The 23,322-nt window shown below is 56.7% G+C and overlaps 2 protein-coding genes across 4 annotated transcripts in view; one reads left to right on the plus strand and one right to left on the minus strand.

The window, feature by feature from the left end:
* Positions 1–193: 193 nt before the first annotated feature.
* TMEM120A (transmembrane protein 120A) lies at positions 194–7,034 on the plus strand. Its single transcript, XM_066201723.1, has 12 exons — positions 194–304; positions 2,310–2,428; positions 2,867–2,983; positions 3,363–3,422; positions 4,060–4,155; positions 4,413–4,502; positions 4,831–4,896; positions 5,040–5,101; positions 5,317–5,409; positions 5,997–6,061; positions 6,680–6,748; positions 6,831–7,034. The coding sequence occupies exons 1-12, from the start codon at positions 230–232 to the stop codon at positions 6,942–6,944; spliced, it is 1,026 nt and encodes a 341-aa protein (XP_066057820.1). The 5' UTR covers positions 194–229; the 3' UTR covers positions 6,945–7,034.
* Positions 7,035–8,351: 1,317 nt separating this feature from the next.
* Positions 8,352–23,322, minus strand: part of POR (cytochrome p450 oxidoreductase) — a 28,377-nt gene continuing 13,406 nt past the window's right edge. For 2 of the 3 annotated variants that reach the window (XM_066201720.1, XM_066201721.1), the window contains 14 exons: positions 18,269–18,317; positions 17,311–17,439; positions 16,764–16,913; positions 15,804–15,928; positions 14,873–14,962; positions 14,351–14,449; positions 13,565–13,681; positions 12,724–12,842; positions 11,478–11,659; positions 11,210–11,359; positions 10,476–10,743; positions 9,853–9,998; positions 9,588–9,673; positions 8,352–9,362 (listed from right to left, as the gene is read on the minus strand). In XM_066201720.1, the coding sequence (XP_066057817.1) occupies positions 9,218–9,362; positions 9,588–9,673; positions 9,853–9,998; positions 10,476–10,743; positions 11,210–11,359; positions 11,478–11,659; positions 12,724–12,842; positions 13,565–13,681; positions 14,351–14,449; positions 14,873–14,962; positions 15,804–15,928; positions 16,764–16,913; positions 17,311–17,439; positions 18,269–18,317 (1,855 nt within the window). In that variant the 3' untranslated portion in view covers positions 8,352–9,217. Of the gene's footprint in view, positions 9,363–9,587; positions 9,674–9,852; positions 9,999–10,475; positions 10,744–11,209; positions 11,360–11,477; positions 11,660–12,723; positions 12,843–13,564; positions 13,682–14,350; positions 14,450–14,872; positions 14,963–15,803; positions 15,929–16,763; positions 16,914–17,310; positions 17,440–18,268; positions 18,318–20,847; positions 21,094–23,322 lie in introns of those variants that run through there. The other variant, XM_066201722.1, reaches the window with a different exon arrangement.

A 23,322-nucleotide genomic window follows, 5' to 3' on the forward strand; every position in this document is an offset into this window, starting at 1 on the left:
AGAGCGAGCCCGGCGCGCCTCACACAGCCCGGCCACCTCACACTGCAGCGGACGGCCGCGATTTCAGGGAATTTCTGGTTTTCCAGGCTCCGGTTTAGAGCGAACGCAGAATAAATGAGGCCCCGCCCCGCGGCCCCGCCCAGGGGCGTGTCCGGAAGGGGGCGTGGCCCCAGCGCCGCCCGTCGCCGCGGGCCGGGCCGGGCCGGTCGCCGCCGCCGCCATCGCCGCCATGGCCTGGGGCGCCTCGCTCGCCGAGTGCCTGCGCGAGTGGGAGGAGCTGCAGGACGGCTACCAGCGCATCCAGGTACCCCCGGCCCCGGGACACCCCCGGCCACGGGCCCAGGGAGCGCTCCGGCCGAGCGGGGCGCGCCGGTGTTACCGGCACCGGGGGTGGGAGATGCCCCGCGGGTGCCCCGCAGCATCCCCAGCGGGTACCGCGGGCAGCCGGGCTCTGGCCTCGGGAGTGCGGGTGCTTTCCCCCCGTGTCCCAGCCCTGGGATCCCAGCCTTGTGCTTTGGGGCAGAGCGTTTCGGAGCCGGGCAGGGGTGCCAGGCTGTGCCGGGGCACGGCGCTCGGGAAGAGCGGGGTACCCCGGTCTGATGCCACAGCCCGCCGTGGACGTGGCGTGGAGACCTCAGATCTCCCGGTTTTCCTGCTGGGAGCGGGGAGCGGCAGTGCCTGGCGTGGCACGGCCGGACGAGGTGCGCAGATGCCGTTTCACTCCTTATGGCTCCTCTGAGCCCGGCTCGGGGCAGCCCGGAGCCAGCCAGCCCCGCAGAAAACCGGCAGCAGAGCCGGGCTCTCCCGGAATCCCGGCACGCTTCAGCCAGGCACCTTGTCCCGACTGCCGGACCCTGTCACCGCCGGGACCGGCCGGGGGCTCGGTGCCAGGAAGGTGACTTGGTGTCAGAGGTGCTTCCACCTGCTTTGTGTAATCCCCAGGGCGCTGCCTGCCGGGGAAGGAGTGGGCAGGGTTCAGCTCACACAGGGTCACCCAAGGGAAAGGTTGGCCAACCATCTCCTGCTGCCGCTCGGGTCACTCGGCTGCAGCTGCTCCCGTTCCCTTTCCCCCTCCTTCCCGCCCGGGAGCGGGGTGAAGCGGATGTTGTTGCGGACACGTCGCCGCTGTGCCCAGATCTGGGGCAAGGGAGGCTTTGAGAAACCTCCTCTTGCTCCATAAGGGTTGCGTGGATGTCGCGGGTCGCCCACTTCGAACCCTGAGTGCAGCCACTCAGCGCCGGCCCTTCCCTTCGGGCACCTCCTCCCGCGGTGACTCCTCAGCCAGGCTGTCTCCGAGCGCGGGGCTCGGATGCTGGCACGGCTAAAGGACTTGTCACAAAAGCCACTTGCTCACGGTTAACTCCGGAGCCAGCAGGAGGTGACTCTAGATGGCAGCAGGAAAGTTGGATGGTCAAGCAGGGAATGTCCTCGGATAAATCAGGGTCATAAATCACTGCTGTGGAGCCGGGACTATGTGGGATCCGTTCCCTCCTCGTTTGTCACCAGAGGGAGAAGCTTTCCCTCCTCTGCTCTCGGTTTCACCTTTCTCCTTTGGGAACAACTTTTAAGATCTGGTGATCAAGTGGTTGATAAGAGCTACAGAGGTTAAAACTTTTTCGTGCCAAGGTCTAGTCCAAGGGTTGTTGTGAGCAGCATGTAATTCCCTATTGGAGGTGGTGTTCAGGCTGCTGTGGCCGAGGTGAGGCTGTTTTCCGGCTGAGCTGGACAAGCAGCAGCATTGATCCAGCAGCTCTCCCCTTTCCCTACTAAATATAGTGGAGAAATGCATCCAGCCTTATCCAGGTGTGGCTGGGTTACTGAGCACTCGGCTGCAGCCCTGCTGGGAGTCCATCCTCTTTGTCCAGCTCCCTGACAGGCTCCTTCCAGCTTCCCAGGTGGAGCCCCAAGGCCATGAGTTGGAGCTGGGAGACCTAGAGGCACCAAGAGCTGCTCCTCCTGTCCCAGCTCTCAAAGCCACTGCTCTGAGTGGCCCACACAGCATTTATTCCCAAGCCTTTCCTATCTGCTATGTGCAGTCATTGGTGTCCTGAACACGGGAACATCCTGTGGATGGCCTGCTTGGGGGTGGGAATGGGCATCCCCATGGAAGCAGGGCTGGCTGCAGGCTGTCCCCAAACACATCTGGCCTTCTGCAGCCACCCCTCCCCTCACCCAGCAGCTGCACAGGTGAATTAAGGAGATTTTTTAACAAAGACATCATAACAAAAGCATCGTTTTAACAAGAACATCACCCCCCAAGGACGGGTGGGCAGGCAGCTCTAATGCATGCTGGTCTCTCTCTTTCACAGGACAACCACAAGCTGTACAAGCAGAAACTCGAGGAGCTGACCAAGCTGCAGGATGGGATCTCCAGCTCCATCACCCGGCAGAAGAAGCGGCTGAAGGAGCTGTCACTGTCCCTCAAAAAGTGAGTCAGTGCTCTGTGACAGCACAGGAGGGGAGAGCAGCAAGGACAGGGCTGCTGAGCTCACCTCGTGTCTCAAATGCAAACCTCTCTGCAGCCAGGTGCTGTGGGGAGGCTGATCTTCCCCAGCCCCCCTTTCCTCTGCCCTGATTTGTGCCCCATTTGCAGTTCAGAGCTTGTAGGTACCATGAGCTGCTCCCCTCCTGCACAAAGCTCTCCCCATCCTTCCTGAGGGTGAGAGACCCATCTGGCCTCACCCTGCTCCCTTCTCTTGAGCAACGTCACAGCCTGACAAAGGAGCTCACCCTGCAGATAGAGTTGTGGACTTGCCTCCCTGTCCTTGGGGTGTCCTTGCCCGAATCAGTCACCTGTGGAGTGCCAGCACATGCTGATCATGTTACAGAGGCTCTCCTGATGCCACTGCTTGTGTTTGCTCCCTAGATGCAAAGCCCAGGCAACTCCCGAGCAGGAAGCGTCCATCCAAGAGACCCAGAGCCTGATTAAAGAGAGGCAGAACGTTTTCTTTGAGATGGAGGCCTATCTGCCGAAGAAGAACGGGTGAGAAGGCACCTCAGCTCAGGGTGGGGCACCGGGGCCACCCTCCACATCCCTGTGGCTGTAACGCTGCAGGCACAGACCCAGAGCTGTCACCCTGCACCCAGCGGTGTCACAGCTGTGCTGCTGCACTTGGGCTCCTCTGGGCATGAGCTGCCCCTCACTCCTCTGCCTGCTCATGGCCGTCACCCACCCTTGGACAGTGGTGAACACCCCAGTGCTCCCCCACCCGTCCCCTGCCTGTGGGAGGGGATTCCAGAGGGTTTGTGCCTGGAAGCTCTGAGTGGAAGCACCTGGGGGCTCATCCCTGGCCCCACTGGTAGCACAAGAGGGGACAGCTCCACAGGCAGGTCCTTGTCCTAATGCTCTGCTCTGTCCCCAGGTTGTACCTGAGTCTGGTGCTCGGCAATGTGAACGTGACGCTGCTCAGCAAACAGGCCAAGTACGGCCCCTCCTCGCTGCACCTCTGATCTGCCTGACCTGGGATCCCCTTGGCACCAGGAGCAGCAGCCTCTCCCAGGCAGACACGGGGCTGGCTTGGCTCACCTGCTCTAGATTCCCTTCCTGAGCTGTTCTCTGCATCATTTCCCAAGAGTCAGCCAAATCCTTGGCTCCCCCTCACATTCCTGCCACTGGGCTGGGATGGACCATTAGCTCTGACAAGTTTGTGGGATCCTCCACCGAAGCCAGACAGTGGATAGTCCCCTCCTCTTCTCTTGGGAAAACACCAAAAGTTGGTTTTGGCTCCTGAGAGCCTTTCCCTTGCCAGAGATGCCCAGCCAGGAGCCTCTCCCCTCTCCCTTTGTTGCCCAATCCTCCCCTTGGAGACGTGCAGATCCCAGGCTGCCTGTCTTCCCCACCAGGGCCATGCACCATGTTGGGGTGATTCGGGGTTCTCAAACATGTCCCAGCTATGTGGAAGCAGCCTGATGTGCTCTGCTCTCAGAAATACCCCCAAGGCAAGGTTCTTCCCAAGTGTGTCCCAACAGAACATCACTTTTACCCAGCCAGATGGGATGGGAGGACACAAATTTCCAGCAGCCCTCTTGCTCCAAGCCTGTCCTTGTGCTTCCCTGCAGGTTTGCATATAAAGATGAGTACGAGAAGTTCAAGCTCTACCTCACCATCATCCTCCTCATTGTCTCCTTCTCCTGTCGGTTCCTCCTCAACTCCAGGTGGGTCTGGCTTGGTGCTGGGCAGAGATCTCCTCCCAGAGCCCCCTTGCCCTTCTCTCCCATCCTGGAATAGCCAGAACTGGACAGGAGATCCTGCTAAAGCATCTAGACACTACCCTGGGGGTGGCTTTGTGGCTGCTGTGGCCGTGGTGGATGGTGGGGAGCAGGTCCCTTCCCCTGGGGGTGGGTGTCCCACGGGCTGTCAGGGTGCCTGTGTCCCCAAGCCGTGCCCTCACACCCTGCTCTCTGTGACCCAGGGTGACAGACGCCGTGTTTAACTTCCTCCTGGTGTGGTACTACTGCACCCTCACCATCCGCGAGAGCATCTTGATCAACAACGGCTCCAAGTGAGTGCCCCGGGCCCGGGGAGGGGGCTGGGCCTCCTCTGCAGGGGCCTGTCACAGGGGAGCAGCTCCCTCCTACTCAGGGTGTGTGCCAAACCCGGCTGGGAGCTGCAGGAGCGGGGCAGGAGGAACCTCCCATACGGAGGTGGGGAGGAAAGGTGGGGCTGGAAGGGCCCTGGTGCTGCCCAGCCCCGAGGCCCTGGGTCCTGCCCTGAGGAGCATTTCCCACCCAGCCCTGGTGGCTGGGCCTGGGCTGCTCCGCTCTCCGGGCTGCCTTTGGCTCTGGTTCATGCTCCAGACGTGACACTGCTTCTCTGTGTCTGCCCTCCAGGATCAAAGGCTGGTGGGTTTTCCATCACTACATCTCCACCTTCCTCTCAGGTGTCATGCTGACGTGGTAAGTCTGTGTCCCCTGTCCCGTGGCGGAGCTGCCTGGGCTGTGGGCAGCTCTGGCCAAGGGCCCACAGGGGCTGTGGGACAGGCAGGGCTGGCTGTCCCCTCCCAGCCCCACGTCCCCCAGCCAGCACCGTGTCTCCACAGGCCAGATGGGCTCATGTACCAGATGTTCAGGAACCAGTTTCTCTCCTTCTCCATGTACCAGAGTAAGTGCTGCCACGTGTGCTGGGACAGGGGCTGACCCCCAGGTGCTGAGAGTGCCTGCAGAGCTCTGCAGCACGTGGAGACCTGGCTGTAGCTGCTCACAGCTCTCAGCTCACCTGGCAGTTTCCCTTGGCCTCAGGTGGCCTATGTGGGATGATGCTGAGGCTGGAAGGTGATCCCTGGGCACCTCCTGGCAGCAGCCATGCTCTCCTTGCAGGCTTTGTGCAGTTCCTGCAGTATTACTACCAGAGCGGGTGCTTGTACCGGCTGCGAGCGCTGGGGGAGAGGCACAACATGGATCTGACTGTGGGTGAGTGGGGTGTCCCCTTCTGGTGGTCTCAGCCTGGTGCTCAGCTCACTGGGAGCTGTGGATTCTACTGAAGGAAATGGTGACACTTTAATTTGAGGTCACTTTTTTCAGTGGCAGGAACAATAAAAGCTACAAGTCAAACCAAAGCTCTCAGGGCAGCATCACCCCAAAGGCTGATTGTCCCCCTTCTCCTGCTCTGCTGGGACCACCAGCCCACAGCTGGCTCCCTCAGGATGTGAGGTGGCAGTGGATGTGGCTCTGGGCATCCCAGGTTTCCCCGGAAAGCTCCTTCAGACATAAAACATCCCTCCAACACCCCAGGCACTGCGGGTTGTCACCTCCCCTGACACTGAGGTCAGGAGCTGGGGGCCAGCTCCCCTGGAGCCCAGAGCCCTGGGATTGTTGGACTAGGAGTCCCTGGACTGTCCCCCCTGCAAGTGCCCACAGTGAGGTGGGGTGGCAGCACCTCCTCAGCCAGGCACGGTGTGGGCACTGAGCCTCCCTGTCCTCCACGTCTGGAGGAGCTGGGCTCCATCCTCTCTCCACCAGCCCCTTCCTGGGCCTCACAGAAACTTCATCCTTTGCAGAGGGCTTCCAGTCCTGGATGTGGAGAGGCCTCACGTTCCTGCTTCCCTTCCTCTTCTTCGGGCAGGTGAGGCTGCCCCAGTCCTTCCTTGTAAGATGCCAGAGCCTCGGGTGGGAGTGGGATGTGCCACATTCCCAGCTGTGCCCAGTGGCCTGGACATGGCACAGACCCCACAGGCTGCCACAGCCATGTGATATGGGATCCCTGGGGCAGGGAAACGCTTCCAACAAATGCTGAGCCTTTCCCTCCAAAGAACCACCACCTCTGCAACTGGGGAAAGGAGCTGGGGAGGAGCTGGGTTGGTTCTGCTGAGTGCTCAAGTGCAGAGGGGCTGCAGTGAGAGCCCTTCCAAAGCCTTTGCAAAGCCCTTCTGAGCTCCAGCTTTGAGCTGCTGCTGCTGCAAAGGATCGAGTCCATCCTCAATCAGATGGTTGAGGCTGATGGCCAAAGGCTGGCCTCAGGCTTCCTCTTGGCCCTTGGGCTCCAGCTGCCCTGAAACAGGGGGAATGTCCCAGCTGGGGTCCTCTGGGAATGAGCCCTCTTGGCCCTGAGCCTGGCTGGGGTTTCAGTGCCCCTACATGAGGTTCCTGTGGGGTTTATACCCAGAGGTAGCAGCTGGATGGGCTCCAGCCTGGCACTGAGCCTCTGAAAGCAGCAGCTCCCTGACTCTCCTCTCTCCTGCAGTTCTGGCAGCTCTACAATGCCATAACCCTGTTCCGCATGATCCAGCACCCCGAGTGCAAGGAGTGGCAGGTAGGGAGGCTCCTGGGAATGCCCTGGGAGGGGGAAGCCCTAGGCAGGTCCCTCCTGCTGACTCCAGCCTCTCCTCCCACAGGTCCTCATGTGCGGCCTCCCCTTCTTCATCCTCTTCCTGGGCAACTTCTTCACCACCCTCCGTGTGGTCCACCAGAAGATTCAGAACAAGAACCAGGACACGAAGGAGAATTGAAGTGGGGCAGTGTGGGGGCCTGGACTGTTTCTTCCCACTGGCTCCATCCCCTCTCCCCATCTCCTCAATTCCGTCCGGACTCTGGTGTCTCATCCCATTCCGTGGAGGCCCCGGGTGTGGGACAGAGCTTAGAGCCTGCTCCTGGACTGTCCGTGTGCTCACCACGGGGCTGGATCCGTGCTGGAGTCACTCACCTGGAGTCAGGAGCACCCTGCACCTCCTGTCCTGGCTGCCTTGCACATCCAACAGCAGGATGCTTGGGACAGCCACTCCCCTCCCTTTTACTGGGATGTTCTCTGGATGCTGCTTCTCCCCACCCCACTGGGACAGGGCAGTGTCTAGGGCCTCACATGGCTCCTGGGGTGCTTGAGGTCCCCCCTTTTTCCCCCCAGGCCGGCCCCTGTGTGGTGAGGGCTGAGGCCCTGGGGCAGCCTCGTCCAGGGGTGGATTCCAGAGGTGCCCCAGCTCCTCCTCACCTTCAATCCACAGGGAAGGGGCAGCTGGGGCACGGGAGGGGTGGGAGCAGCAGGAGCTGGAGCTGTGCAAGCAGCACCCTGGGCTGGCATCTCCTGAGGCTGCACGTGTGAAAATAAAGGGAAGGAGCTGTCCCGGTTCACTGGGCCAGTCTGGGAACAGCTTCCGCACTCTGCTCTGCAGCTTTGGTTCATCAGGAAGTGGGTCCTGACAAAACCTCCCTGAAAGGAGGGTGGAGGTGGGGGTCAATAGGAGAATTGTCACAATAGGACAAGAGGAAACAGCCTCAGCTTTCACCAGGGGAGGTTTAGGTCAGATACTAAGGAAAAGGTCTTCACAAAAATGGGTTGTCCAGCCCTGACAGAGGCTGCCCAGAGCAGTCGTGCAGTCACCATCCCTGCAGGGATTTAAAAGCCATGGAGATGTGGCGGTTGGGGACATGGTTGTGTGGTAGGTTTGGCAGTGCTGGGTTAAGGGTTGGACTCAATGATTTGGAGGGGTTTGGGTTTTCCAGCCTAAATGAGCCCATGATTCTATGAAAGTCCCTGTGCCCTTCCACAAGCCTGGGCAGCGGTGGGGGCTCCTTCCCATGGCACCCAGTCTGCACAGGCTGTGGCCACCCAAGGAGCCCAGCAGCACCTCCGTGTCCCTGGAGGTGGTACCCTGTACCAGCTGTACCAGCACTGGGAGCTCTGGAAGAGCCAAAGAGCAGGTTGGGCACAGCTGCACCCCAGTCCAGAGCCTCCCACTGCCATCCTCCCTCCCCTCCCACAGCCCGGCACTCAGGGTAGGGGCTGCCCCCAGCTCAGCCTAAACCCAGAGCTGCCACCACATCCCCAAATTTCCTCCCAGTTATCATCCATTGCTCCTCCTGCCTCCTTCTTCCCTCTGGCTGAGCAGAGAGAATGCAGGAAGCAAACTCCAGACACAGTATTTTTATTCCAAGGGCAAATGTATTTAAATAATTTACAATCATTGGACAGCCTGAAAGTCTGAGGGTTTTGTCTTTTTTTTTTTTTTCCATGCTTAAATCACAAAGATGTTCAAAATAAAAACCGTATTTAAAAAAATGACCGTACACGGCGTGAGGGAGGGGCTGGGCTCAGGGGAGCTGCCGGGCCCGGGAGCAGGCAGGGCCCCTTTGGGCTGAGACCCGCCTCCCAACCCGGGTGTATTCCAGAGGGAGAGGAGCTTCCCGCCGGGGCTGGAGCGAGGGCAGGCAGCGGGAATGGAGCGGGATATGCTGGTGGGGCCGTGGGACAGCTCTGTGCCCAGAGCCAGCTGCCAGCCCCACATCCCAGAGCTGGGCAAACAGGGCTGGCAGGAGGGAGGCAAAGTCTCAATCCCAGCCCGAGCACAGCCCCTCCACTGCTCCGCTGTCCCTGCAGGCCAGGCCGGGCTCCAGCCCCGGCTCCAGCCCCGGGGATAAGGCAACACCTCGTGTTCAGGGAACGACTCCCTGGCAGTGTCAGTCCCTCCTGCCCCACAGCAGCTGTGTGTCCCTGATGTCCCTGGCCTCAAGGCAAACGCTAGTGCCACGGGGTGCACCCTGAGGTGCCAGTGGCACTGCAGCTCCTGGACAGCAGCCTGAGCTACCCCCCTGCCCCTCTCAACCCTTTCCACCCCTTGGGTGCACAGCCTGCCCCGAGGGGCCGCTGAGGCCCCAGGAAGGGTTGGGAGTGACACCGGGGTAGCTGTGGGATGGGGACAACACCGTCACCCACAGCAGCAGTGGGTGAGCAGGCACTTGCCAGCTCCCCTGGGGACCTGTTCTCTCCCCGGCCCCGCCAGCCCTGCTCTTAGCTCCACACATCCAGGGAGTAGCGGCCCTTTGTCATCAGTTTCTTTACATAGTCCACGGCCTGGGGCTGGCTCATGTTCCCAAACTCGGACACGATCTCGTAGAAGGTGTTCTGCACATCCCGGGCCATGTTCCGGGCGTCGCTGCAAACGGGGAGTGGGAGTGAGACACCACAGCACAGCCACAGAGCCCCGTCACCTCCCACTCTGGACCAGAGGTTTGCTCACCCCAGTCCCCTGCCCTCCTCTGAACCAGGACAGTATAACCCTCCCAGGGCTTCTAATGCACAGCTGGGGAAGCTGAGTCACACTCCTTTTCCTGAGAATGGGAACACTGCCCCCAAATCCCCACCCTGTCCCCAGACCTACCCACACACATAGATGTGGGCCATCCCCTCATTAACCAGCTTCCAGACATTTTCCTTGTTCTTCTTCAGTAAATGCTGGACATAAACCTGGCAGGAAGCAAGGTGGGTGTGAGGAGAGAGGAGCAGAGCCCCCACACCACAGACCTTTGAGAGGGAGGGAAGCCAAGGCTGTGCTCATGGCTTTGGGAGACAGGGGAAGTGCTGGGTGCTCCTGCCTGCCATGCAAGTGATGGTGGGCAGCAGGAGCAGGGGGAACAGGGTGGTACCTTCTCAGCCTGGTCCCTGGAGAAGGCCACGTTGAGCTGGGTGAGGACTCCCTCCTTCTGGAAGCGGGCTAGCTCCTCCCGGTACAGGTAGTCCTCGTGCTCACGGCGGCAGCCATAGTAAAGCACTGTCTCGCCCACCTCTTTGCCTGCAGGGTCACACAGCCCCCATCAGCTGGGCCCTGCCAGCCCCCAGCCCTGTCCCCTCCCAACCTCCCCTTGTCCTGACGGCCCCAGCAGCCCCCAGACCTGTGCTCACCCCCACCCTGGGCTTGCAGAGCTGCACAATAGCTTCCGGTTATAAGGGGAAGCACAGAACTGATTCCCAGAAGTGGCCACAAGCTTTAGAATCGAGTCTGAGTGATCTGACTGGTTATTTGGAGGTGTGGTGGCGGCAGAGAATTGCCCCAGGTCTGTCCACCCCCAAACGTCCTCTGTGGCCAAGAGAAGGACCAGGCATCCTCCTGTGGACAAAACCACTCAGCTCTGTTCATCCTGCCCTACCACTCTGCTTTGGGCTGGGCCCACCAGCAACAGGAGCAGCAAAGCTGCACCCTGGAGGCACCGACTGGCCCCACAGGGTCCTGCAGCAGCTCCAGCCCCTGGGGGAGCCCCTGGGCACCCACCTTGCTGCTTCAGCCAGGCCCGCTCCTGGATGAAGCCGATGAAGGGGGCGATGCCCGTGCCCGGCCCGATCATGATGACGGGCGTGCTGGGCTTGAAGGGAAGCCGGAACTGCGACTTCCGGACGTACATGGGCACCAGGGAGCTGCTCCCGTTCTGGTCAGGAACCTTGCTCTTCAGCCAGTTGGTGGCCACCCCTTTGTTCAGCCGGCCCGTCTTGGTCTCGTACTCCACCGTCACAGCACAGATGTGGATGGAGTTGGGATGAACCTGCAGGGAATTGATGCTGGGACCAGGCAGAGAAGGAGCCCCAGCAACCCCCCACTGCTTCCTTGAGCAACTTGGAAGCACTGCTTCCATCCCAGAGCATGGGGAGAAGTTTAACCTCATGTTAACACTGAGACAGATATTCCTCCCTGTGTGCTCCTCACAGGGCTTCTGTCTTGTCCTCAATTCATCACAGGAACACTGAGCTTCCCTGGAGGCTGCCAAGAGTGACTTTTGACCAGCCCCTAAAATGCCACCTTGCCAGGCAAACAGGAGCAGGACTCCAGAGAGTGTGGGGGTATCAGGGCACACCTGGCTGCAGTGTGGGACTCTCCACAGACACTGTGGGAAGCTGGGATAACTCCACGCATAGAGGTCACTAAATCTGCCCCTCTCATAGCAAATGTCACCAGGAGAAGCTCCCCATGTCCAGCTCCACAGCCACATTCCCTGCTGGAAGCACACCCACCTTGGAGGAGGAGGCAATGGAGTAGTAGCGGGCCTGCAGGCGGGGCAGGAGCTCGCACAGGTGGTCGATGGGGGGGCGCAGGGAGGGCATGTCCTGCAGGATGGCCAGGATGTTCCTGCGGGCCTCCACCACCCAGCTGAGGTACAGCACCTGCGGGCAAGGAGAGCACGGGCATCACAACCTCCACACACAAACAAACACCCCCTCGGCTCTCTGGGTGCCCTTTGGGGATCCCCCAGCCCCCAGGTGGGGAGGGCAGTGCTCCCACCTTGCCCTCAGCAGCAGAGGAGGCCATTTTGCGGAGGCGCTCCTGCTCGCCGCTGTCGGTGGCGTACTGCGCCAGCTCGTAGAGGACGTTGGTGCGGGGAGGGTTGGTGATGTCCAGGTAGTAGGTCAGGGCTGTCCTGTATGATGTGGGGCAGGGGAAGGGATGCTTCTTGTTGGATTCCTCTGGAGAAGTGGGAGAGAAAGAAAAATGAAAATCCATCCATGTCATGCTGTTGTGTTAAGAGGTTTTGTGCCGGCCGCTACACACAGTGAGGGCTGGAGACAGAGCAGAGTGGGCTTCAGGGAGGAGAGAGCAGCCTGTGGGTCACAGCCCCAGCCCCACACTGAATCGCCTCCCTCCCCAGGCAGCTCCATCTCCCAGCAGCCCATTTTGTGTTTCACAGATGCTGCCTGGCAGTTTAGCAGCAAAAAATACACCCTCTGTCCCCCAAGGGGCTCCATGCCCCGAATGTGCATGCACAGCCCAGCAAATCTCCAGGCTAAGCAGGGGACTGCCTTCCACGGATAATTTGGCCTCAGGCTCCATCAGATCTGGCCTCAAAAGTGTCCTTAGGCTCTGTCAGCCACATACAGCTGTGCCAGCAGTCAAGGCTGGAGCCATTCTGTTCAACCTTGAGAGGTCCATAAGGGGCAGGAATGACAGCGTGAGGCTGGACAGCACAGGACACTGTACGGGGTCCACAGGCATTAAGTCCACTTCCTCACTAGAAACCAGGAGCTCTCTCAGGCTTCTAGGCCAGCACATCTGCTGCCTCAGGTGTGGCTGTGCTGCTCCAGCAGTGTGATGGGCAGCAGCTGCCATCCCCCTCCTGCCAGAGGCTGGCTCTGCTGGGAATGCTACTCGGGAAGAGGTCTTTGGATCAGCACAAGTGCTCCGTGCTGGCAGTTCAGTCCCCAAGCCTGTGCCTCCTCCCAGGACTGAATAAGAACATCTCACATGCTCAGGGCTCTAAGGAGCTCTGGGGCTGCTGATGGATGCTCTGGTGGGCTGCTGCTCCATAATTAGGAGTGTGCTGTTACATAATTTGTTGTTGAATGGGCTCACTAAGCACATTTCACAACTGACCCACTTCAGCTGATCTCAGCAAGCAAGCTCTGAGCCCCTGCTAAAACAGCACAACACAGAGAGGCTGTGGGACACCGGGAGGTGCCCCATGGGATCTGAGGGTGAAGGACAGAGGCCACATCTGGAGAACTGGAAACCCTCAGGGGTCATCCCTACTCACCATCCAAGTTGTTTAGGGACATGACAGTGTCCAGGTCCGTGCCCAGGATCTCACCAATCTGGTTCACCAGGGAGGAGTCGTTGGCTGGGTACACAGCCACGTGGTCCCCAGACTCATACCTGGCACAGAGCAGGAGGAGAGCACATGGAACACCTGTACCACTGCTTCACCACCCCCAGCAGCTCAGACAGAACACAAGGGGGCTGTGCACGAGGCAGCAGGACAACACTGATGCACAGTACCTGCACCATCAGGATCCACAGAGCCAGCAGGGACAGTGACATTGTGGGATAATGGTTTCCCAGGGTTTTTACAAGGGATCTCCCAGGTAACAGCAGTTTTGCCAGAGCTCCAGCAAGGACAGGTCAATTTCCCAACAGAACAGAGCAAGGCTCCTCAAAACCTCTGCAGCTGTTATGTTAAGCCACCTGGATTCATGACTTCCCAACAATTTAAGGAATTTAAGCTAGTGAGAGGGTTCTAAGAACTGGATGTTATTTCCCCTATGCTTGTACACCTAAACCAGGCAAACACAGGCAAGAGCAATCCCCAGCTCTCCCTTCTCTCACAGCCCAGCTGCCCTCTCAGTTATTGAGTGCCTCCTGGACAATTCCTGCCACTGGGACTGCTCAGGTAGGACAGGGATGTGGGATGGGATGGACCCAAAGCACTGCAAGAGCTGGGAGCAAGTCCTGGCAGGGGGTACCTGGCACAGAAGCCCAAAGGGGCAGTGTTAAGGAGCAAGGTCCCCTTCTGAAGTGCTGGATGAGGCTGGTGCCACACCCTTGTTCTTTGCTCCTGACAAAACAAAGGAGCAATCTCTAGTTCTCCCAGGAAGTACCTGATTTTGGAATTGGAGATATCCAGCTCCAGGTGCATCAAGTGCCGCTCTCCACCCTCGTTCAGCTTGCGGTTCTCTGTCACCTGGGCCAGGAAGGGGTTCTTGGCATCAAATGGGCTGGAAGGAAAGACAAGAGTGTTCTGGGATACTCTCCTGCAGGCTCATGGAGCTCTTTGTATCCAGGCATGTTCCCTCTGACCCCAGAGCAGGCTCCCACGCTTTGGTTCCTGTTCCAAAGAGCACTGCACCACAACATAAACCAAATCACGATATGCTGCTCCCCACACTGGCACAGAAAACAGATCAGGATCCTGCTGCTCCCCACACTGGCACAGAAAACAGACCCTTTTCCTTCTCAGCACAGCCCAGCAGTCAACAGCTTCTGTCCCATTAAGGACACACGACACAGAAGTGGATTGGAGGGATTATCACATCTCAAAGAAATGTTTCAGGCTGTAATTAATGTTTAAAGCTCATCTCCCCACAGCAATACTGCCAGCAGCCATCACGCATTGGCCACTGCAGGCAAGGAAAGCCCCAGTACAGATGCTGTGGATGTACCAGCCAAACAGCACACGTGACCACAGCCATCTCCTCACCATGAATGATTCATTAACTGGGGAATCTCAGAGTCCCAGTAGAGACCTGAGCCCATTTCTCTTGGGCAGAGACCTGCTGCGCTGCAGGAATGGCGCTGCCTGCACAGCAGGTGCTGTTAGAAACATCAAGGAGCCACCAGCCAAGACCTGCCCCACATCCACCCTGCCCAGGGGGTTTGGCACTCACGGCTTCTGGTTCTCGTAGCTCTTGAGTCGGCCCATCTCCCCCGTGTAGACTTTGTTCATGTTCACATCTGTGTGCACCACCAGCTCGTACTGCCGGATGCTGGAGGGGGAAAGGGGAGAGGAAAGAGAAAAAAGTCAAACTGGAGCCCACAAGGAACAGCTGGAACCACCATCTCCTTTGCTGGATTTGCTGCAGCTCAAAAAAAAATTGCAAATTCCACCCCTTTGCCCCCCTTGAGACATGAGGGACCAGACAGAGTCTGCAGAAAGCCCAAAGCAAGCGGAACCCTCAGCCTCCCTGGAGCCTCACAACCAGCACAGCCAGTCCCAAAGGAACCAAACCACCATCTCCTCACCCAGGACAGGAATCCAGAGCTGGGCTCAGACTCACACCAGGACAGGCTTGAGTCTGGAAGAGGAGGCAGTGCAGAGGAAAGGGAACAGCAGCCCAGGGTTAAAGGCACAGCCACCAGTCAGAGGCGACCAGTCTCTGCCACCCAAGAGGAGTTGCTCCCAAACACACCTGGACTCTTCTCCTGTCGCCTCCACCCCGAAGTGTTCACACACTGCTGGCCAGAACTGCTCTCTCCAGGTGATGAAGTCTTCTTCCAGGCTAGCCAGGGCAGAAGAGAGAGTCAATAACCCAGCCCCATTCCCAGAGTAGCCACCTGAGATCCCTATAGTCCTCCTCCCATCACTGTGGGAAAAGGCATTTGCCTTAGACCCAGGCACCTCTGGTACCTCCACACGCCCACAGATCACCAGGGAAGTGCCTGCAGAGCACTGAGTGGGAACTGTTGCTACACCAGACACCCCTCCCTTCCCCAGGTCTGCCAAGGAAGGCTTTGTTATTTAGCCTCAGTCTTTAAAAAACTCAGCTCCCCGTTGTCCACCCTTGGCATGAGGTGACCTTCCTAAAAGGTCATGATTCCACTTATTTTTCCTGGCTCAGAGCCTTCCACACAGGGCATATCCCTCCCATAAGGCCCTGCAGACCTTAGAGGTAGAGCCACAGATTGATGCAATGTCCCAAGGTGCTCAGGTGAACACAGAGAGGTAAAAGTAAAAAATAAAGAAGAAAACATCATTATCCAAGTTGGAAAATTGCTGTCTCCCACCACAAAACACCTCCCAAGGAGATTAAGCTGCCTCCTCCACTGGGATGGATGAGTTTATCCACAGAGGCTGCAGCAGGGCAAAGGCAGAGGAGTACCCATGTGCATTTAAAGCTGATGTGGGATTTCCCAGACACAGGATCCCTTAGGATACCCCCTGTGCACAGGGAGCTGATTGTGGGAGACACAGCAGACACACACACTCAAAAACATGTCAACCCCAACAACGAGCCCTGTGGAGTTTATTTCTGCCTTGGTAGTGGAGCCAATTCCCTGCCAAGGTCCATTTTAAGATGCTTTCAGCCAGCTCTGACAAGCCCCTCAGCCCAAGGCACTCACTTGCCATCGTCATCTCCCAGCCCCAGCTCAAAGATACGCTGGGCTCCAAGTTCCTCCAGTCTCTTGTCCACGTACTTCCCCATGGCATTGAAGTGCTCATAAGTCTTGTTCCCCAGCCCAAAGACCTGGAAGGGAACACTCATGAGCACAGAGAAGCAGGAGGTGGACTTTCCCCATCCATTTGATATCCTCTGGGCAGGTATCACCCCACAAAGGATGCAGAAGACAGTGAGGCCTCTCCCAGCTCCTCCATCAGCTCTCCAGTAAGAATCTACTGCTGGAGAGTGTGGTCAGCAGGCACCAGCACCTCCCTGAGCCTGGATGCACTTCCAAAAGCTCCTGCACATCTCCCAGTGGGACCAGTAAGAACCTGGACTGCCTGGAGACCTATTGCTGGCCTTTGCTTCCCACAAACCACACAGTGTAAGTTTGCTCACTGCTTCATACAGAGCAGCCTCACATCACCACCACTGGATTTTACTCTCATTTGCAATATTATGCTGCCTAAGGAATCTGGCCAGGGTTTAGGTGAGGTGGTTGTTTCTCAGAGAGTTATTCAGCTCAGTACAGGAAGGGAGCCACACACTCCTCCAAGTCATTTAATTTGTGGGAGAAGATCTGGCCCCAGGCTGCTCAATTAGCTTCTGAAGAGCAGCAGCAGCAGCCTGTAGCTCATTTACAGACTTGTATTCAGTGCCTGCAGGGCTGTTTGGGGCTGTTTATACCAGGAAACCCTCATGACTTAGGGAGTGGAGAGAGAACTCTGACATTTGCATTTAATGCCTCCAGATGTACATTTGCAAGTGTCCACAAAGCCTGGGCAGGAAGACAGCAGGGACCTCATCCTAGACAAGGTGTACAAGGTACAGACATTGTGTTGGGCCTTTCCCCAAGCCACTCTGGAGGGCTCTTGGCCTTTCTGCCCAAATACAACACAAAAACTGGAATGAGGCCACTTACTGCAAACCGGAGACCCGAGAGGTCGGCATCAGCCTCCTGCAGCCAGTCATAGAAATCCTGGGCATTATCTGTGGGATCCCCCTCTCCATAAGTGGCCATGCAGAACACAGCCAAGGACTTGTCAATCTCAGAGAGGCGACTCAGGTCCGACTGCAACCAGAGGAAAGAAGGAATCAAGGATCCCACACTGTGGCTGTTGAGCAATTCCTATTCCCACAGTGCGGGTGTGTGAACAGCACCACGTGTTTACAGAAGGGGTTGGAAAAGCCCAAACCCACCCAAAATGGCAGGGAAAACAAAGGCAACCACCCTCACTGGACTGCAAGTCAGTATTTCTACTCCACCTGAAAAGCAATGGGATTTTCCATGCAAGGCTTTAAGGGACCAGGAAAATGCAGAACGGCAAGGACCAAACCCGGATCTGCATCTCTCAGGCTGATCTTTTCTCCCCTAAATGACACAACTGTCCCTTGGCCAGGGTCATTGGATTGTTTTAGGGCGAACTAAAGGGTTGTTACTATCCCAAGGCTGTTCAGGGCTAAATTACCAGGTCATACTCCTCTGGATCTGCTGCCATGCCCCGGAGGCCATAGCGATGGGCATCTTTGGAGAGGCGATTGGCAAACTCCTCTGCTGTGCCCGTCTGGGAACCATAGAAAACCACTATATTTCGGCCCTGGGGAAAAAGAAAAATCCCTTTTAAATGGTGATTACCCATTTGGCAAATGCATGGATGAAGCACAGACAAAGGAAATGCCTGGACTGCAAACCTAAAGGCAACCAGGAGTCTGCGCTTGTGCAGGACTCCAAGGGTTTGGCAGAAAACTCAGGGCTGAGCTGTTAATGAGAACATGACTCTTGCCACTCTCAGAGGGGAGACTCAGGTCAGACTAAAACCCAAAGCAAAGAATAAACTTTCCAGATTTATTCTTAACTCCGAGGCTGCAGCATGACTCCTGGAAACATGGAACACCCTGGATGAGAATGCAGAACTTGCCAAAGTCTCTGGGCAGGTGCCTAAGGACCAGAGCTCCTGCTCTGCTGCAGGCCAGCTACTTTGAAGCAAAATAGAAAATACATCCAGCTTTTTTTTTCTTCCTCTGCTTCCTCCTGTGTCCAGACCAGCAGAGTCAAAAGCTGACAGTTCCGTGTACAACAATTCCCATTCCACAGCCAGCCAGTTTGGGAAACAACCACACAGATAAACAACTGCCAGCCAATGACTTTCAAGTCTCTGCCATTTACCTCCTGACTTTGATCTCATATTACATTATTTTTTTCTGCCGAATTTTCACTTTAATTTCTTCTCCAAGAACAACTCTCAGGCACAGACTAAAAGAGCTATTTCTGGCTGCTCACACAGCCTTCCTCTGGATGCTCTCTGCAGCAGGCATATGTCTGCATCCAAACCAGCTCCTCCTGCTGACAGTTTCCAGAGGAAACTGGGATGGCCAGGAGCTCCCCCACCTCCCCAGCACCCCTTGGAGGCAGAACGAGCAGCTTACCGTCTTCTTCATCTTCTCAATGAAGCTGCTGTCCCTCACTGGAGCTACTCTGAAAGACAGGAGGAACCTCTTCTCAGATGAGCACATTCATTTTTGAGGTCAGGAATAAGCAAGTGGGGGGAAAGTGGCCTCCAGATCTCAGGAAAACTGCCCAAAAGAGTGTGAATCCCCACTGACCACTGTTACCTACCCTGTCCCAGGGATGGCCATTGCACAGCCACAGGGCTTCTGCACACAACCATGGAGCAGGGAGTTGGAGCAGAGCGGAAAAGCTGAGCCCCTGCCTGACCCCCATCAGTGAATCCTCCCACAGGAAAAGCCCAGGCACTCAGCCCTGATCACCAGGAAACCTTTATCAACTGCTTTGAGAGGTTTCACAGCTGAGCAGCTTAAGGACCTCAGAGGTGCAGGTCTCCAGGTAAGTCTCAGGGGCCGAGCCATAGTTTGAAAGAAGGGAATGGAGAACTCCCCGCTTCACACACCACCGTAGGCAGGCAGGATCAGTCCTGAGCCATGCTCCCCAGGGCACATCCCCCAAACCTGAAGTCAAACAGGGCTAAAAATCAGCTGTTTCAGCCTCAAAACAGCACACCAGACATGAGTCCCCAGAGCTGGAGAGCCCTGTGGAGCAGGCACACACAGCTGATCAGACCCACAGAGCTCCCAGCAAGGCAATCACTGTCCGCCAAGGTCCTGTGGAGTTCGCTCCATGCTGGGTTCCCACTCCCAGGATGGATCTCCTGCACAGAACATTTACATTATTGTATGGACATGACCTTCCCTAGCTTGGAAGGGGGACAAACCCCAGCAGAGCCAGAAACATGGAGGTGTGGATTTGCACTGCTGTGGCTGCCCTGTTAGGGAGGGACCCAGGAGAGCTTTGCTATCCTTAGCACATCTTTGGATTTGCAGTGTCATGGAATGAAAACAGCCCAGCCCTGGGGACCCTGGGAACCTCACAAGCAGAGGGGACCATAGCTACAGTCAGATTAGGTGCTGGGAGCTTTTCAGAGCAGGCAAGGACAGGAGCTCCCTTGCTGTCCTCCCCACCAAAACTTCAGTAGCGGGGAAGATGAACGTGGGACCCGTTCCCATTCCACACTGGAAGAATTCAAGGCCGGGTCTCCTGTGGGAAGAGAAGTCTCCAGGCAAAAAACAAATGGTTTTGGCTCCAGCCCACGTGAGAATGTGAAGAGCTTGCTAACAGTTTCCTCAACTCTGTAGCCCAGAGGGAGGGATCCTCTGGGCGGATGTGCCGAGGCATTTGTGGAGAGCACACACACGCAGAGCAGCAGGGTGGGGGACGTTCATAAAACATCCCTCCGAGCACCCCTTGATACCCAAAGGGATCAAGGAGCTCCCTAACTGGGCCTGACAGCTCTGAGCACCACCAGTCTCACACAAAAGACAAAGCACACACAAAGGACAAGCAAAGCCGACCCTAAAAAGCTCCCCAAGGCAGCCGTGCTCCCAGGAGAGCTGCTTCACACCCCTGCTTGGCTCTCTCAGCAGTTAACAGTCCCCCCATGTTGTCATTTGTCCCCTGTTGGGAACTGGGATAGCACAAACATCTCAAGGGAGCAGCCCCAGCCCTGCCCACGCTGCAGCCAGGACAGGGGCTCGGGAGAGCTCTCAAGGCACAGCTCCCACTTAGTTTTTGGCTCCTTGGTGAACTTCTTTAATTCCTGCCCTCTGCAAACGAGATCCAATTAAAACAACTGTTGGGTTAACTACTAAACAAAATACTTTTAAAGGAGGAGAAGAAGAAAAGTTTTTAGATCTTTTCAGCAAGCTCCCTTTGGAAGAGAAAAGGGAGCAGCACATGGAGCTCCTCAGTTTTCAAAGGAGGCAACCCTGCACTGAAGTGAGTGCTGGAGAACAGGCTGTGGCTCACATACAGAAGAAATAATGAGCCTGTCTTTGGAAAAAAAAGGCTACACAACTCCCTGAAATTGCTTCATCAGGGTGGCCTGAAAATCTGAGCAGCGAAAACACACAGGCACCAAAGGCAGAAACTACACTCATTTACACTGCTCTGCCAGGAAAACTTGGAAGAGAAAGTTTGTCCTTAGCAAGGACTGCTCTTACAGCTTACACAGCTCAGGGCAGCAGCTACCAGCACTAGAAGAAGCGTTGGGTGGAGGGAAGGGGATTAACCCCATTGTCAGAGCGAGTCTGTAACTTGTACAGCTCTCCTACCCTTGGTGAGAGCCCACAGCGCAAACAACTCCCAGGGCTCTCTGTCACTTTGGTTCCAGGAGAAAGAAAGAACAGGGGAGGAAACTCCCAACAGCTCAGCAACAATACCAAAGTCTGTCTCAGCTGAACACCTCTCCTTCAGAAAGCTCCTGTTCCCGTGGCTTTGCTGCTGAAAGCTCAGATACAACCAGAAGTGAAGATGCAGCCTGGATGCTGCACAGAAAACCGAGCACCGACAGCAGGGTCTCCTCTGGAGCAGCCAGCTTCCAAGCAGAGCCTCTCCCCTTCCTTCTCCTTCTCTTGCAGAGGGAGGAGGCACCCACTCCACCCAGCTTTGGAGCTGGAAGGATCCCACCAGCCCATGGGGCAGAGTAACTCACCTGGCCACAGCCGGCTCTTCCTGCGGGGCCGAGTACACACAGCCCATGGCAGGCCAGGGAGGAGGCAGACAAAGAGTCCAGGGCGGCCGTGTGCCTGCAAAGGGAGCTGTGGGGGGACGGATCTAACTTAGCTCTGGAGCCACAGGCACACAGGCCTTTCCATTCTGCTCCTCCTGGGCGTTAAAACCGAGCGTCAGCCTTTTGTTGAGGAGAAGAGAGCCGGCACAAAAGGTCCCGGCACGGGTCATAGCAGGAGTGGTCCCGTCCACTCCAATCCTCCTGGTGGGGCTTTGGAAGTTACTGAGTGGATCTGCGCAGTCCTGAGAAACTGCAACATCTGGCAGCAGTGGCAGAAAGGAATTAGGAGTGGAGAATGAAACCTCCCAGGATCCTCCGCAGCACACGTCCCTCTCCCATCCGCACAGAGCAGGGGACGGGACACAAAACCCTCCCCCAGCCTCGTTCCCTTGGAAACTGTTTATATCACAGCTGCTTTTATATATATTCTTTTATTAAAAAAAAAAAAAAGAAAAAAAGCTTGATGCTGTAGCTGAATGAAACGATTCCAGACACTGCGTGAGCAACGCTTCGGGTAACTATGGCAGTGCCATTACGGAGGCAGCTCAAAGGAGTTTGTTTTCCTCAGGATCCTATTAAATTAAATTAGAGATGGTCTCTCTCACACACAAACAGGCAGCAGAGAGCTAATCAGGCTAAGGACTTGGAGCAATTCCTGCCACAGGAAGCCCTACAAGTATCAGGGAATGGATTTCTGCATAGCTGCAGAACAGAGATAAGCCAGTTTCTGTCCCAAACAATGTTTAAGAGGGGGGAGAAGGGAGAGGGCGATACTCAGCATACCAATGGCTGTCCTACCTGCATCTCCCCAGGATGATTGTCTGCAGAGTGGGGACAGTAGAAGGGAAAGAAATCTGTGATTGAGAAACTTGCAGAGGAGGAGCAGCCAAAGAACAAAAATAAATCCCTGCGTTCCCCAGCAATGGCCCTGAGAGGAAGCGCGGTGGCCGTGGCTGCGTGGCGATCCAGAGCTGCTCTCCCTAATGACATCTGCAGAGCAGGCTGCAGGGAGGGCTGCTCTGGTGGTTTTAATTAAGTCTGAAAATGGTCAAAACACAAGCAATGCTCAGGCAGTGGGATCCCAGCCTGGCCCACACACACGTGTTACACGTCACAGGTACGGGACACCTCATTTGCGGGAAACCACAGCATGTGCTGAGTTCTGTCCCTTCCGTGGGCACTTTGGGCAGGAAAACAGCTCCACTTGGCTTAAGGGTGAAAATCAGCAGCCTGATCCCTCTCTGAGCTGTGGCTGAACCTGGAGATGCATTGCTGGTGCAATATCATGATGATTCCCAGGCCGCGCAGATTCCCAGCCCAGCTGCCATCCAGAACAGCTCTTCCACAATCAAGGGCAGTACCAACAGTGGCATTTCCTTTGCAGACCCTGCTGAGCTGACATGGCTTTATGAAGGTGTGCTGCTCTCAAAAACCCCAGAAGGGCCCTAAGGTGCCGGATGCTGTGTTTAGGTCAGAGACTCTGCTCGCACTCTTCAGCATTGCAAACAAATCGTTAAAGCAGCAGCCACTGTGATGTGTCTGAATTGTTATTCAGCACCTTCATCCTCCAGTATTCTGAGGCTGAAGTTGGGGGGGGGCAAAGTGACACAACAGAAACCATCACCCAGTGCCATCAGATAAAGTAGTTCAGGGCACTTTGGCAGAGCTGCAGAGAATGAGTTGAGGAAATGTAACCCCTCTAAAGGTCAAGGCTCTCCACTCCAGCCAGAGACAGCCCCAATGAAGCCTCTCTGCCTTCATGGGTCTGGGACAGCTTCCCTGCCTGCCCAGGGGCCCACCTGCCACATCCAGCCAGCCACAGGCACAGGCTGACAGTGTGATCCTGATTTGCTTGTTCATCAGAAAGGAAACTCCACCCCAGATTATAGGAGGGAAGGAAACCCAAGGCTGACCAAGCTTGTTTTCCCACTCATTTTCCTCCCAGTTCCAGGCGTCCCACAAAATCCTGCTGCAAAAGCTGCAGGAAGTCACTGTCTCTGTCCTGAAGGATGGATGTGCCACCAGCCACAGCCTTGGCTTTTAGGAACACACTGCCCTCAGACCAGCTCGATACAATGACCACAGCAGGGCTGCAGCAGGGTACAGAGAAAACCCACTTCCCAGCCCCCTCTCACTCTGCACCTGCCTGGCTGACACTTTTCTGAAGTGCAGTTGTGTCAGACAACTTGCAGAACAACCTCACCTCTCTGGTTATCAGCAACAGGAGGTGCTGCTGTTCCACATCTCCCACCAGGAGCAGCTGCTCCCTTCCAGCCACTGCCCGGAGAGACAGGGAAGGCAGCACAGACCCCACAGAGAAAACAAAGTGTCTGTGAGGCAGCTCAGAGCCAGGACCTGCAGCCAGCCTGGGATGGAAGCCCACGTGCTGAGGCCCTG

The sequence above is a fragment of the Chamaea fasciata genome, unplaced genomic scaffold (assembly GCF_029207755.1).
Source record: "Chamaea fasciata isolate MVZ Bird 193981 ecotype frontalis unplaced genomic scaffold, bChaFas1.0.hap1 SCAF_21, whole genome shotgun sequence".
In the NCBI taxonomy this organism is placed as follows: domain Eukaryota; kingdom Metazoa; phylum Chordata; class Aves; order Passeriformes; family Sylviidae; genus Chamaea; species Chamaea fasciata.